This window comes from Oncorhynchus kisutch, linkage group LG15 (genome assembly GCF_002021735.2).
Source record: "Oncorhynchus kisutch isolate 150728-3 linkage group LG15, Okis_V2, whole genome shotgun sequence".
Taxonomy (NCBI): Eukaryota; Metazoa; Chordata; class Actinopteri; order Salmoniformes; family Salmonidae; genus Oncorhynchus; species Oncorhynchus kisutch.
The window spans coordinates 85,282,038-85,294,537 of NC_034188.2; the positions used below are offsets into that span (position 1 = coordinate 85,282,038).

General features: G+C 49.5%; 1 protein-coding gene across 1 annotated transcript in view; it reads left to right on the plus strand.

The window, feature by feature from the left end:
* plch1 (phospholipase C, eta 1) overlaps positions 1-12,500 on the plus strand; it is a 139,681-nt gene that overhangs the window by 94,597 nt on the left and 32,584 nt on the right. Inside the window, exon 11 of the mRNA XM_031791220.1 lies at positions 10,568-10,743. Coding sequence (XP_031647080.1) covers positions 10,568-10,743 — 176 coding nt within the window. The remainder of the gene's footprint in view (positions 1-10,567; positions 10,744-12,500) is intronic.

The following is a 12,500-nucleotide window of genomic DNA, read 5'->3' on the forward strand; positions in this document are numbered from 1 at the left end:
CTCTCTCTCCCTCTCTCTTCTCCCTCTCTCTCTCCCTCTCTCTCCCTTTCTCTCCCTCTCCTCTCTCTTCTCACTCTCTCTCTCCCCCTTCTCTCCGTCTCTCTCTCCTTCCTCTCTCCCCCTCTCTCTCTCCCTCTCTCTCTCCCTTCCTCTCCTCCTTCTTCTCCTCTCTCGTCCCTCTCTCTCTCCCTCTCTCTCTCCTCTCTCATCCTCTGTCTCTCCCTTCTTCCCTCTCTCTCCCCTTTCTGTCCCTCCATCTCGCTCTCTCTCTGCCTCTGCTCTCTCCCTCTCTCTCTCCCTTCCTCTCCCTCTCATCCTCCCTCTCTCTCTCCTCTCGTCTCTCCCACCTCTCTCTCCCCTTCTTCTCCCTCTCGTCTCTCCCTCTCTCTCTCCATCTCTCTCTCCCTCTCTTTATAACTTGGAGGGTTAATGCTCTATTTGTTTTAGCGGTATCCACAGGGTTTTTCAGAGTTTGGGTGGAAGAGGACAGAGTTTTAGTTTCCTGGTGTTTGGAAGGTGTGGTGTGCACGATGGCTTCTCAGCCTAGCGTGGAGGAGACACTGTCGTTACGACATGGATTCAGGTGTGTTCCTGAGAATGGAGTTAAGGTGGATGAGGTTCTGCTTGCAGTTGGTGAACAGGTAGGAGCTGAATTTATACATTCTCCAGAATGAACCAAGCTGTGGTTGTGTTCATGAAAAGAGTACATTTGGTTGGTAGGCTCATTGCTCGTGGAATATTTGTAAGGGGTGTGTTGGTGCCAATTTCACCTCTTTCGACCCCTTCGACAAGGGTGGTAGTTACAAATTTGCCTCTGTTTATTACGGATGATCAAATCAGGAAAGAGCTGAGTTGTTTTGGTAAGTTTGCTAGTGGGTTTCGTGTCCTCAGGAAAGAGCCGAGTTGTTTTGGTAAGTTTGCTAGTGGGTTTCGTGTCCTCAGGAAAGAGCCGAGTTGTTTTGGTAAGTTTGCTAGTGGATTTCGTGTCCTCAGGAAAGAGCCGAGTTGTTTTTGTAAGTTTGCTAGTGGGTTTTGTGTCGGCAGGTTTTCAGGCAGATGCTGTTAAGCATGTTGTTTCGTTCCGGAGCCAAGTGTTCATGTTTCTGAGTAGCAATGAGCAACAGCTAAATGTGCATTTTAAAGTGAGGCATGGGGAGGGGCTCTACACAAGGTTTTCCAGCACAGATAGTCTACGGTGTTTTGAGTGTGGGGATTTGGGGCATAAGAGCCTTGCATGCCCACATAAAGGCCGTAGACAAGGTGAGGGTACAAGCGCCAGTGGGGGAAGTCGAGGTCAAGGTGCAGGGGGCAATGAGACGCAGGCAGCAGAGCCTGGGCCTAGTCATGCCAGTGATGATGGTGTAGATGAGGCTGGGCCTAGTCAGGCTAGAGATGGTGGTGTAGATGAGTCTGGGTCTAGTCAGGCTAGAGATGGTGGTGTAGATGAGGCTTGGCCTAGTCAGGCTAGAGAAGGTGGTGTAGATGAGGCTGGGCCTAGTCAGGTTATAGATGGTAGGGTAGATGAGGCTGGGCCTAGTCAGGCTAGAGATGGTGGTATAGATGAGTCTGGGTCTAGTCAGGCTAGAGATGGTGGTGTAGATGAGGCTTGGCCTAGTCAGGCTAGAGAAGGTGGTGTAGATGAGGCTGGGCCTAGTCAGGTTATAGATGGTAGGGTAGATGAGGCTGGGCCTAGTCAGGCTAGAGAAGGTGGTGTAGATGAGGCTGGGCCTAGTCAGGCTAGAGATGGTGGTGTAGCTGAGGCTGGGTCTCGTCAGGTTATGGATGGTGGTGTAGATGAGGCTGGGTCTAGTCAGGTTATGGATGGTGGTGTAGATGAGTCTGGGTCTAGTCAGGCGATAGATGGTGGTGTAGATGAGGCCGGGTCTAGTCATGTCATGGATGGTGGTGTAGATGAGTCTGGGTCTAGTCAGGTTATGGATGGTGGTGTAGATGAGGCCGGGTCTAGTCATGTCATGGATGGTGGTGTAGATGAGGCTGGGTCTAGTCGGGTTATGGATGGTGGTGTAGATTAGGCTGGGTCTAGTCAGGTTATAGATGGTGGTGTAGATGAGGCTGGGTCTAGTCAGGTTATAGATGGTGGTGTAGCTGAGGCGTGGTCTAGTCATGTTATGTCATGGATGGTGGTGTAGCTGAGGCTGGGTCTAGTCATGTCATGTCATGGATGGTGGTGTAGATGAGGCTGGGTCTAGTCAGGTTATAGATGGTGGTGTAGCTGAGGCTGGGTCTAGTCATGTCATGGATGGTGGTGTAGAAGAGGCTGGGCCTAGCCAGGCTATGCTAGTGGATGAGAAGAGTATAGTAGGGAAGGATAATCGACTAGGGGGGTGGAGGAAGGTGTCATTCCGAAGAGGAAAAAGGAGGAGATGAAAGGAGGTGGGAGGGGAGAAACTGGTGTAGTTAAAGGCACCAAGGGACCTTTGCCTGGTCCTGGGGGGGAGACCCCGACTAGAGAGAAAGGGCAGGTGGTCAGGATGGGAGATGGAGATGAGGAGAAGGAAAGTGAGTCTGAGGAAGAGGATGATGAGGAGGCCTTTTTTTCAGACTTTTCCTCAATGGGTCCGTAGCTGACAGCCAGTCAAGCAGAGGGGTCAAAGTCCACGGTGAGGGAACTGACAAGGTTCCTGAATGGGACCAAGAGGAAAAAAGTTCATCTTGAGGCTTTTTTTTCTGATCCGATAAAGTTTGTAAGATCAAATCAAATCAAATCAAATTTATTTGTCACATACACATGGTTAGCAGATGTTAATGCGAGTGTAGCAAAATGCTTGTGCTTCTAGTTCCGACAATGCAGTAATAACGAACAAGTAATCTAACTAACAATTCCAAAAAAAACTGTCTTATACACAGTGTAAGGGGATAAAGAATATGTACATAAGGATATATGAATGAGTGATGGTACAGAGCAGCATAGGCAAGATACAGTAGATGATATCGAGTACAGTATATACATATGAGATGAGTATGTAAACCAAGTGGCATAGTTAAAGTGGCTAGTGATACATGTATTACATAAGGATGCAGTCGATGATATAGAGTACAGTATCTACGTATGCATATGAGATGAATAATGTAGGGTAAGTAACATTATATAAGGTAGCATTGTTTAAAGTGGCTAGTGATATATTTACATCATTTCCCATCAATTCCCATGATTAAAGTGGCTGGAGTAGAGTCAGTGTCATTGACAGTGTGTTGGCAGTAGCCACTCAATGTTAGTGGTGGCTGTTTAACAGTCTGATGGCCTTGAGATAGAAGCTGTTTTTCAGTCTCTCGGTCCCAGCTTTGATGCACCTGTACTGACCTCGCCTTCTGGATGACAGCGGGGTGAACAGGCAGTGGCTCGGGTGGTTGATGTCCTTGATGATCTTTATGGCCTTCCTGTAGCATCGGGTGGTGTAGGTGTCCTGGAGGGCAGGTAGTTTGCCCCCGGTGATGCGTTGTGCAGACCTCACTACCCTCTGGAGAGCCTTACGGTTGAGGGCGGTGCAGTTGCCATACCAGGCGGTGATACAGCCCGCCAGGATGCTCTCGATTGTGCATCTGTAGAAGTTTGTGAGTGCTTTTGGTGACAAGCCGAATTTCTTCAGCCTCCTGAGGTTGAAGAGGCGCTGCTGCGCCTTCCTCACGATGCTGTCTGTGTGAGTGGACCAATTCAGTTTGTCTGTGATGTGTATGCCGAGGAACTTAAAACTTGCTACCCTCTCCACTACTGTTCCATCGATGTGGATGGGGGGGTGTTCCCTCTGCTGTTTCCTGAAGTCCACAATCATCTCCTTAGTTTTGTTGACGTTGAGTGTGAGGTTATTTTCCTGACACCACACTCCGAGGGCCCTCACCTCCTCCCTGTAGGCCGTCTCGTCGTTATTGGTAATCAAGCCTACCACTGTTGTGTCGTCCGCAAACTTGATGATTGAGTTGGAGGCGTGCATGGCCACGCAGTCGTGGGTGAACAGGGAGTACAGGAGAGGGCTCAGAACGCACCCTTGTGGGGCCCCAGTGTTGAGGATCAGCGGGGAGGAGATGTTGTTGCCTACCCTCACCACCTGGGGGCGGCCCGTCAGGAAGTCCAGTACCCAGTTGCACAGGGCGGGGTCGAGACCCAGGGTCTCGAGCTTGATGACGAGCTTGGAGGGTACTATGGTGTTGAATGCCGAGCTGTAGTCGATGAACAGCATTCTCACATAGGTATTCCTCTTGTCCAGATGGGTTAGGGCAGTGTGCAGTGTGGTTGAGATTGCATCGTCTGTGGACCTATTTGGGCGGTAAGCAAATTGGAGTGGGTCAAGGGTGTCAGGTAGGGTGGAGGTGATATAGTCCTTGACTAGTCTCTCAAAGCACTTCATGATGACGGATGTGAGTGCTACGGGGCGGTAGTCATTTAGCTCAGTTACCTTAGCTTTCTTGGGAACAGGAACAATGGTGGCCCTCTTGAAGCATGTGGGAACAGCAGACTGGTATAGGGATTGATTGAATATGTCCGTAAACACACCGGCCAGCTGGTCTGCGCATGCTCTGAGGGCGCGGCTGGGGATGCCGTCTGGGCCTGCAGCCTTGCGAGGGTTAACACGTCTAAATGTCTTACTCACTTCGGCTGCAGTGAAGGAGAGACCGCATGTTTTCGTTGCAGGCCGTGTCAGTGGCACTGTATTGTCCTCAAAGCGGGCAAAAAAGTTATTTAGTCTGCCTGGGAGCAAGACATCCTGGTCCGTGACTGGGATGGGTTTCTTCCTGTAGTCCGTGATTGACTGTAGACCCTGCCACATGCCTCTTGTGTCTGAGCCGTTGAATTGAGATTCTACTTTGTCTCTGTACTGGCGCTTAGCTTGTTTGATAGCCTTGCGGAGGGAATAGTTGCACTGTTTGTATTCAGTCATGTCACCAGACACTTTGCCCTGATTAAAAGCAGTGGTTCGCGCTTTCAGTTCCACACGAATGCTGCCATCAATCCACGGTTTCTGGTTAGGGAATGTTTTAATCGTTGCTATGGGAACGACATCTTCAACGCACGTTCTAATGAACTCGCACACCGAATCAGCGTATTCGTCAATGTTGTTATCTGACGCAATACGAAACATCTCCCAGTCCACGTGATGGAAGCAGTCTTGGAGTGTGGAGTCAGCTTGGTCGGACCAGCGTTGGACAGACCTCAGCGTGGGAGCTTCTTGTTTTAGTTTCTGTCTGTAGGCAGGGATCAACAAAATGGAGTCGTGGTCAGCTTTTCCGAAAGGGGGGCGGGGCAGGGCCTTATATGCGTCGCGGAAGTTAGAGTAACAATGATCCAGGGTCTTTCCACCCCTGGTTGCGCAATCGATATGCTGATAAAATTTAGGGAGTCTTGTTTTCAGATTAGCCTTGTTAAAATCCCCAGCTACAATGAATGCAGCCTCCAGATAAATCGTTTCCAGTTTGCAGAGAGTTAAATAAAGTTAGTTCAGAGCCATCGATGTGTCTGCTTGGGGGGGGATATATACGGCTGTGATTATAATCGAAGAGAATTCTCTTGGTATATAATGCGGTCTACATTTGATTGTGAGGAATTCTAAATCAGGTGAACAGAAGGATTTGAGTTCCTGTATGTTTCTTTCATCACACCATGTCACGTTGGCCATAAGGCATACGCCCCCGCCCCTCTTCTTACCAGAAAGATGTTCGTTTCACAACAGTGCGTTAATGTCTTCCTTCAGACCCCGTTTAGATTATTCGTTTTTTTTCTGGCACTGGGGCTTTTTGAGCTTTGCTATTGGTCTCTTTCTTTGCTGGCTTTTCTCCCACTTCTTATGGAGACTCTTCGGGTAGGCTCGTTCAGGACAAATGGCGCCAGAGATGTGGGAAAGAGAAGTGTGTTGGAGGAATATGTAAAACAAAGAACAGGTGTTGTTTATTTTGGAGACACATAGTGATGTGGTGAATGAAGTTGATTGGAGACACATAGTGATGTGGTGAATGAAGTTGATTGGAGACACATAGTGATGTGGTGAATGAAGTTGATTGGAGACGCATAGTGATGTGGTGAATGAAGTTGATTGGAGACGCATAGTGATGTGGTGAATGAAGTTGATTGGAGACACATAGTGATGTGGTGAATGAAGTTGATTGGAGACACATAGTGATGTGGTGAATGAAGTTGATTGGAGACGCATAGTGATGTGGTGAATGAAGTTGATTGGAGACGCATAGTGATGTGGTGAATGAAGTTGATTGGAGACACATAGTGATGTGGTGAATGAAGTTGATTGGAGACGCATAGTGATGTGGTGAATGAAGTTGATTGGAGACGCATAGTGATGTGGTGAATGAAGTTGATTGGAGACACATAGTGATGTGGTGAATGAAGTTGATTGGAGACACATAGTGATGTGGTGAATGAAGTTGATTGGAGACGCATAGTGATGTGGTGAATGAAGTTGATTGGAGACACATAGTGATGTGGTGAATGAAGTTGATTGGAGACACATAGTGATGTGGTGAATGAAGTTGATTGGAGACGCATAGTGATGTGGTGAATGAAGTTGATTGGAGACGCATAGTGATGTGGTGAATGAAGTTGATTGGAGACGCATAGTGATGTGGTGAATGAAGTTGATTGGAGACGCATAGTGATGTGGTGAATGAAGTTGATTGGAGACACATAGTGATGTGGTGAATGAAGTTGATTGGAGACACATAGTGATGTGGTGAATGAAGTTGATTGGAGACGCATAGTGATGTGGTGAATGAAGTTGATTGGAGACGCATAGTGATGTGGTGAATGAAGTTGATTGGAGACGCATAGTGATGTGGTGAATGAAGTTGATTGGAGACGCATAGTGATGTGGTGAATGAAGTTGATTGGAGACACATAGTGATGTGGTGAATGAAGTTGATTGGGGGCTCTGGTGGAAAGGGGCAAGTGTGTTGAGCCATGGGACACATTTTTGGTGCAGTGTTGGCAGTCCTTTTTGTACCGGGGCTGTCTGTAAAAATGTTCTCCTCAAAGGAGGTGTGTATGGTTAGGCTTCTTGTTGTAAAAAGCAGAAATTACCACATGAGTTTTGTCTTTATAAATGTGTATACGCCTAACACAGAGAGAGAGAGCGAGAGAGAGAGAGAGAGAGAGAGAGAGAGAGAGAGAGAGAGAGAGAGAGGGGTTATGTTTGGGTGTCTTAGACAGGAACTCTCACGGGTAGCGCCAGAGGATACGCTGGTGGTCGGCAGGGACTGGAACTGCTTTTACGAAATACAGAAAGGCTCAGTGGTGTTCGGCCTACTGGATATTTGGAGAACTAAATATCCTGACACAAGACAGTAAACATGGGTGAAGGTCTTTGGGACTAGGGTGAGTGCAGCCCAACACAAGACAGTAAACATGGGTGAAGGTCTTTGGGACTAGGGTGAGTGCAGCCCAACACAAGACAGTAAATATGGGTGAAGGTCTTTGGGACTAGGGTGAGTGCAGCCCAACATAAGACAGTAAACATGGGTGAAGGTCTTTGGGACTAGGGTGAGTGCAGCCCAACACAAGACAGTAAACATGGGTGAAGGTCTTTGGGACTAGGGTGAGTGCAGCCCAACACAAGACAGTAAACATGGGTGAAGGTCTTTGGGACTAAGGTGAGTGCAGCCCAACACAAGACAGTAAACATGGGTGAAGGTCTTTGGGACTAGTGTGAGTGCAGCACGGACTCTGTTTTACATGTCCAGGAATCAGAGAAGTAGGCTCTTGGGTTCTACCATTCTCCCGGTTGGATCACCACATAACCATGGCTCGGCTGTCTATTTCACCAGGGCCTCGGCAGGCTTCCTATTGGAAGTTTAATGTGAAGGTCTTACAAGATGGGAAACATGGAGGCAGCAAAGAGAGGAGTATGAGTCTCTTAGTCAATGGTGGGATGTGGGGAAAGTCCAAATTCGGCTTTTCTGTCAACAGTAAACAGCTCTTTCATTCTCAGAGTCTAGGAGAGTATTGGGGGAACTAGAGTGTTGTATTAGTGAGATGGAGGTAGAGATGGTGGGGCAAGGCAATGTAGGCCTCCAGACTAATTTAGCTGAATTACGTAGGGACCTGGGCAGTTTTTTCCAGGTTAAAGCAAAGGGAGCACTTGTAAGAGCTAGGTTCTCCATGCTCAAGGAGATGGATGCTCCCAGCTCCTTGTTCTTTGGTTTGGAAAGACAGAGTGGTGAAGCCAAGGGTATGCGTTGTCTACGTCTGTCGGATGGGCGGGTGACCTCTGTGGTGGGGTAGATGCGGGAGCGGACTGTGGAGTTTTATACTGAGGTGTATAGGGCAGAAATGTATGATCATATGTGTGCTCAGGTCTTGTTTGCAGAACTCCCCAAGCTCTCTCTGGCACAGAGGGATAAAATGGACATTCATCTGTTGTCCCATGAACTGGCAGAGGCCGTAACCCAGATGTCCCCCGGCTGTGCATCGGGGGTCAATGGACTCCCAGTGGAGTTTTATGAAAAATTCTGGGGACTAATTGGACGGGACTTTTTGAGTGTTGCGTGAATGCGTCAGGGTAGGAGAGTTTCCTATGAGCTGACATCGGGTGGCTCTAACTCTCATGCCCCAAAAAGGGAACGTAAGAACTGGAAGCCTGTGGCATTGCTCTGTGCGGACTACAAGATATTTGCCAAGGTCGTCTCTAACAGACTGAAGTCCGATCTGGACTCTATAGTACACAAGGACCAGCCATATTCTGTACCGGGAGGCTCATACACGGACACCGTGTTCTCAATCAGGGACATGTTGGACTTGTCGTGAGATTCTAATGTGAACTTTGGACTGGTCTCTTTAGATCAAGAGAAGGCATATACAGTTATATACAGTAGCCATTGAGCCTTTTTTGGGCCTGCTACGCAGGAGACTGCAGGGAGTGTGCTGGACAGGCATGGGTGTGTTGACAGGCATAGCAGTGTCAGCACATGCAGATGAAGTTTCTGTGATGGTCAGGACATGCAGGCACTAGAGACTACTCTTAAAGTGTACGAGGGAGCTTCGTCAGCTAAGGTAAACAAACTGGGGCAAGTTCGAAGCTCTGTTATGTGGGGCATGGGGGGATGTTGGGGGTGTACCTGGGCTCAGAGAGATGGGTCAGGAAGAACTGGGAGGGGCTGACACAGGCAGTGGTGTCAAGACTGGCCAGGTGGAGGTGGCTCCTGTACCAAGTGTCATATAGAGGAAGGGTTCTGATAATCAACAACCTGGTGGCATCTTCCCTGTGGCATAAACTGGCTGTCCTCAAGCCCCCCCGCCGGTCAGCAACGCAAGCTGGTGGACTTTTCTGGTCGGGCCATCACTGGCTGAGGGCGGCAGTGTTGTACATGACTGTCCACGAAGAAGGTCAGGGCCTGGTGGAACTGAAGAGCAGGGTGGCTGCTTTCCGACTAAAGGCAGTGCAGAGACTGCTGTACCATACTGATGTCTGCTTGAGGGAACCTGCATGCACACTGCTGAGGAGAGTTGGTGGATTAGAGGTGGACCAGCAGCTGCTCCTCATGAGGCTGGAGAGGCTGATTTTTACTCTGCAGTGCTGAAGGCCTGGCAGCTGCTCCTCATGAGGCTGGAGAGGCTGATTTTTACTCTGCAGCGCTGAAGGCCTGGCAGCTGCTCCTCATGAGGCTGGAGAGGCTGATTTTTACTCTGCAGTGCTGAGGGCATGGCAGCTGTTCCTCATGAGGCTGAGTACAACAGGTCTCTCTGATTTTCACTCTGCAGTGCTGAAGGCCTGGCAGCTGCTAAGGCCCTCACAAGAAGGGGGTGGAGCCTGGGCTTTGGGTGTGGGAGGAGCCTACCTTCCACAACCCAGCCATCCCTTTGAGATCGGTTCAGTCGGCCACCCTGCAGAGGCAACTGATGGCAGTGGGCTTACTAAGGCTTGGTGACCTGCGACTGCTGGGAGAGGAGGGGTGGAAATCCCAGGTAGTCCTGGCACAACAAACAGGAATAATGTCTCTTAGGCTGCTGGAGAGATTCCTGGAGGAGGTCGAGGAGGCACTGTCTGAGCTGGTAAGGGGAGTGTGGGGCACCAATGTTTCCGCCACTGCAGGTGACGGCAGAGACTGGAGACTGGCAAGGGGGTCTGGAGGACTTGTTTGATGTTAACACTCCTAGCCTGGGGGAGTTTGAGGAGGTGGCAGGTAAAGCCCTCTACAACCTTTGCGCAAAGGTTAGTAACATTAGGAGCCTAACAGGAGTGGAGGCACATCAGTGGCAGGGGGTATGTGGGGGTGGAGAGTATGGTGGGGTTTAGATAGAGGGGGCTCTACAAACTCTCAGTACCAAAGAGGTCAGGGGACCTCCAGTAGAGGGTTCTACATGGAGCCCTGGACAGTAACAGCTGGTTGGTACGGGTTGAACCGGGAGTCAGGCAGGGGTGTTTTTTCTGTGTTGAGAGCAAAACTGTGATTCATGTGTTTTCTCTGTGCGCCAGGTTAAGGCCATTAATGTCTCTGTTGGAATGTCTGTGTGAGAGGTTGGGGGTGGAGTTTACTGTTGGGATGTTTATAATGGTGTACAGGTATTCAAATAAGGAGAAGGCCAAATGTGTTTAGTTGAATTTTCTGTTTTCTCTCTCTCTCTCTCTCTCTCTCGCTCTCTCTCGCTCTCTCTCTCTCTCTCTCGCTCTCCAGGGGAAGCGTCTCCCTCCCTACCTGTCTGTGGATGTTGAGGAGGGGGAGGTGTCAGATGATGACGACAGTGCTGATGAGATTGACGACAACTTTAAACTAAAGAACAGCAATGTAAGTTACAACAAGTCAAAGCCACGGTGCGGCAGATAGCCTAGTGGTTAGAGGCAGATAGCCTAGTGGTTAGAGGCAGGTAGTCTAGTGGTTAGAGGCAGGTAGCCTAGTGGTTAGAGGCAGGTAGCCTAGTGGTTAGAGGCAGGTAGTCTAGTGGTTAGAGGCAGATAGCCTAGTGGTTAGAGGCAGGTAGCCTAGTGGTTAGAGGCAGATAGCCTAGTGGTTAGAGGCAGATAGCCTAGTGGTTAGAGGCAGGTAGCCTAGTGGTTAGAGGCAGTAGAGGCAGATAGCCTAGTGGTTAGAGACAGGTAGCCTCGTGGTTAGAGGCAGGTAGCCTAGTGGTTAGAGGCAGATAGCCTAGTGGTTAGAGGCAGATAGCCTAGTGGTTAGAGGCAGGTAGCCTAGTGGTTAGAGGCAGATAGCCTAGTGGTTAGAGGCAGATAGCCTAGTGGTTAGAGGCAGGTAGCCTAGTGGTTAGAGGCAGATAGCCTAGTGGTTAGAGGCAGGTAGCCTAGTGGTTAGAGGCAGATAGCCTATTGGTTAGAGGCAGATAGCCTAGTGGTTAGAGGCAGGTAGCCTAGTGGTTAGAGGCAGTAGAGGAAGATAGCCTAGTGGTTAGAGGCAGGTAGCTTAGTGGTTAGAGGCAGGTAGCCTAGTGGTTAGAGGCAGATAGCCTAGTGGTTAGAGGAAGATAGCCTAGTGGTTAGAGGCAGATAGCCTAGTGGTTAGAGGCAGGTAGCCTAGTGGTTAGAGGCAGGTAGCCTAGTGGTTAGAGGCAGGTGGCCTAGTGGTTAGAGGCAGGTGGCCTAGTGGTTAGAGGCTGGTAGCCTAGTGGTTAGAGGCAGATTGCCTAGTGGTTAGAGGCAGGTAGCCTAGTAGTTAGAGGCAGTAGAGGCAGATAGCCTAGTGGTTAGAGGCAGATAGCCTAGTGGTTAAGGCAGATAGCCTAGTGGTTAGAGGCAGATAGCCTAGTGGTTAGAGGCAGGCAGCCTAGTGGTTAGAGGCAGGTAGCCTAGTGGTTATAAGCAGATGGCCTAGTGGTTAGAGGCAGATAGCCTAGTGGTTAGAGGCAGGTAGCCTAGTGGTTAGAGGCAGGTAGCCTAGTGGTTAGAGACAGGTAGCCTAGTTGTTAGATGCAGCTAGCCTAGTGGTTAGAGGCAGTAGAGGCAGATAGCCTAGTGGTTAGAGGCAGGTAGCTTAGTGGTTAGAGGCAGGTAGCCTAGTGGTTATAAACAGATGGCCCAGTGGTTAGAGCGAGATAGCCTAGTGGTTAGAGGCAGGTAGCCTATTGGTTAGAGGCAGGTAGCCTAGTGGTTAGACACAGGTAGCCTAGTGGTTAGAGGCAGCTAGCCTAGTGGTTAGAGGCAGTAGAGGCAGATAACCTAGTGGTTAGAGGCAGATAGCCTAGTGGTTAGAGGCAGGTAACCTAGTGGTTAGATGCAGGTAGCCTAGTGGTTAGAGACAGGTAGCCTAGTGGTTAGAGGCAGATAGCCTAGTGGTTAGAGGCAGGTAGCCTAGTGGTTAGAGGCAGATAGCCTAGTGGTTAGAGGCAGGTAGCCTAGTGGTTAGAGGCAGATAGCCTAGTGGTTAGAGGCAGGTAGCCTAGTGGTTAGATGCAGGTAGCCTAGTGGTTAGAGAGTTGGACTAGTAAGTGGAAGGTTGCAAGATTGAATCCCTGAGCTGACAAGGTGAAAATATGTCATTCTGCCCCTGAACAAGGCAGTTATCCCACAGTTCCTAGGCTGTCATTGAAAATA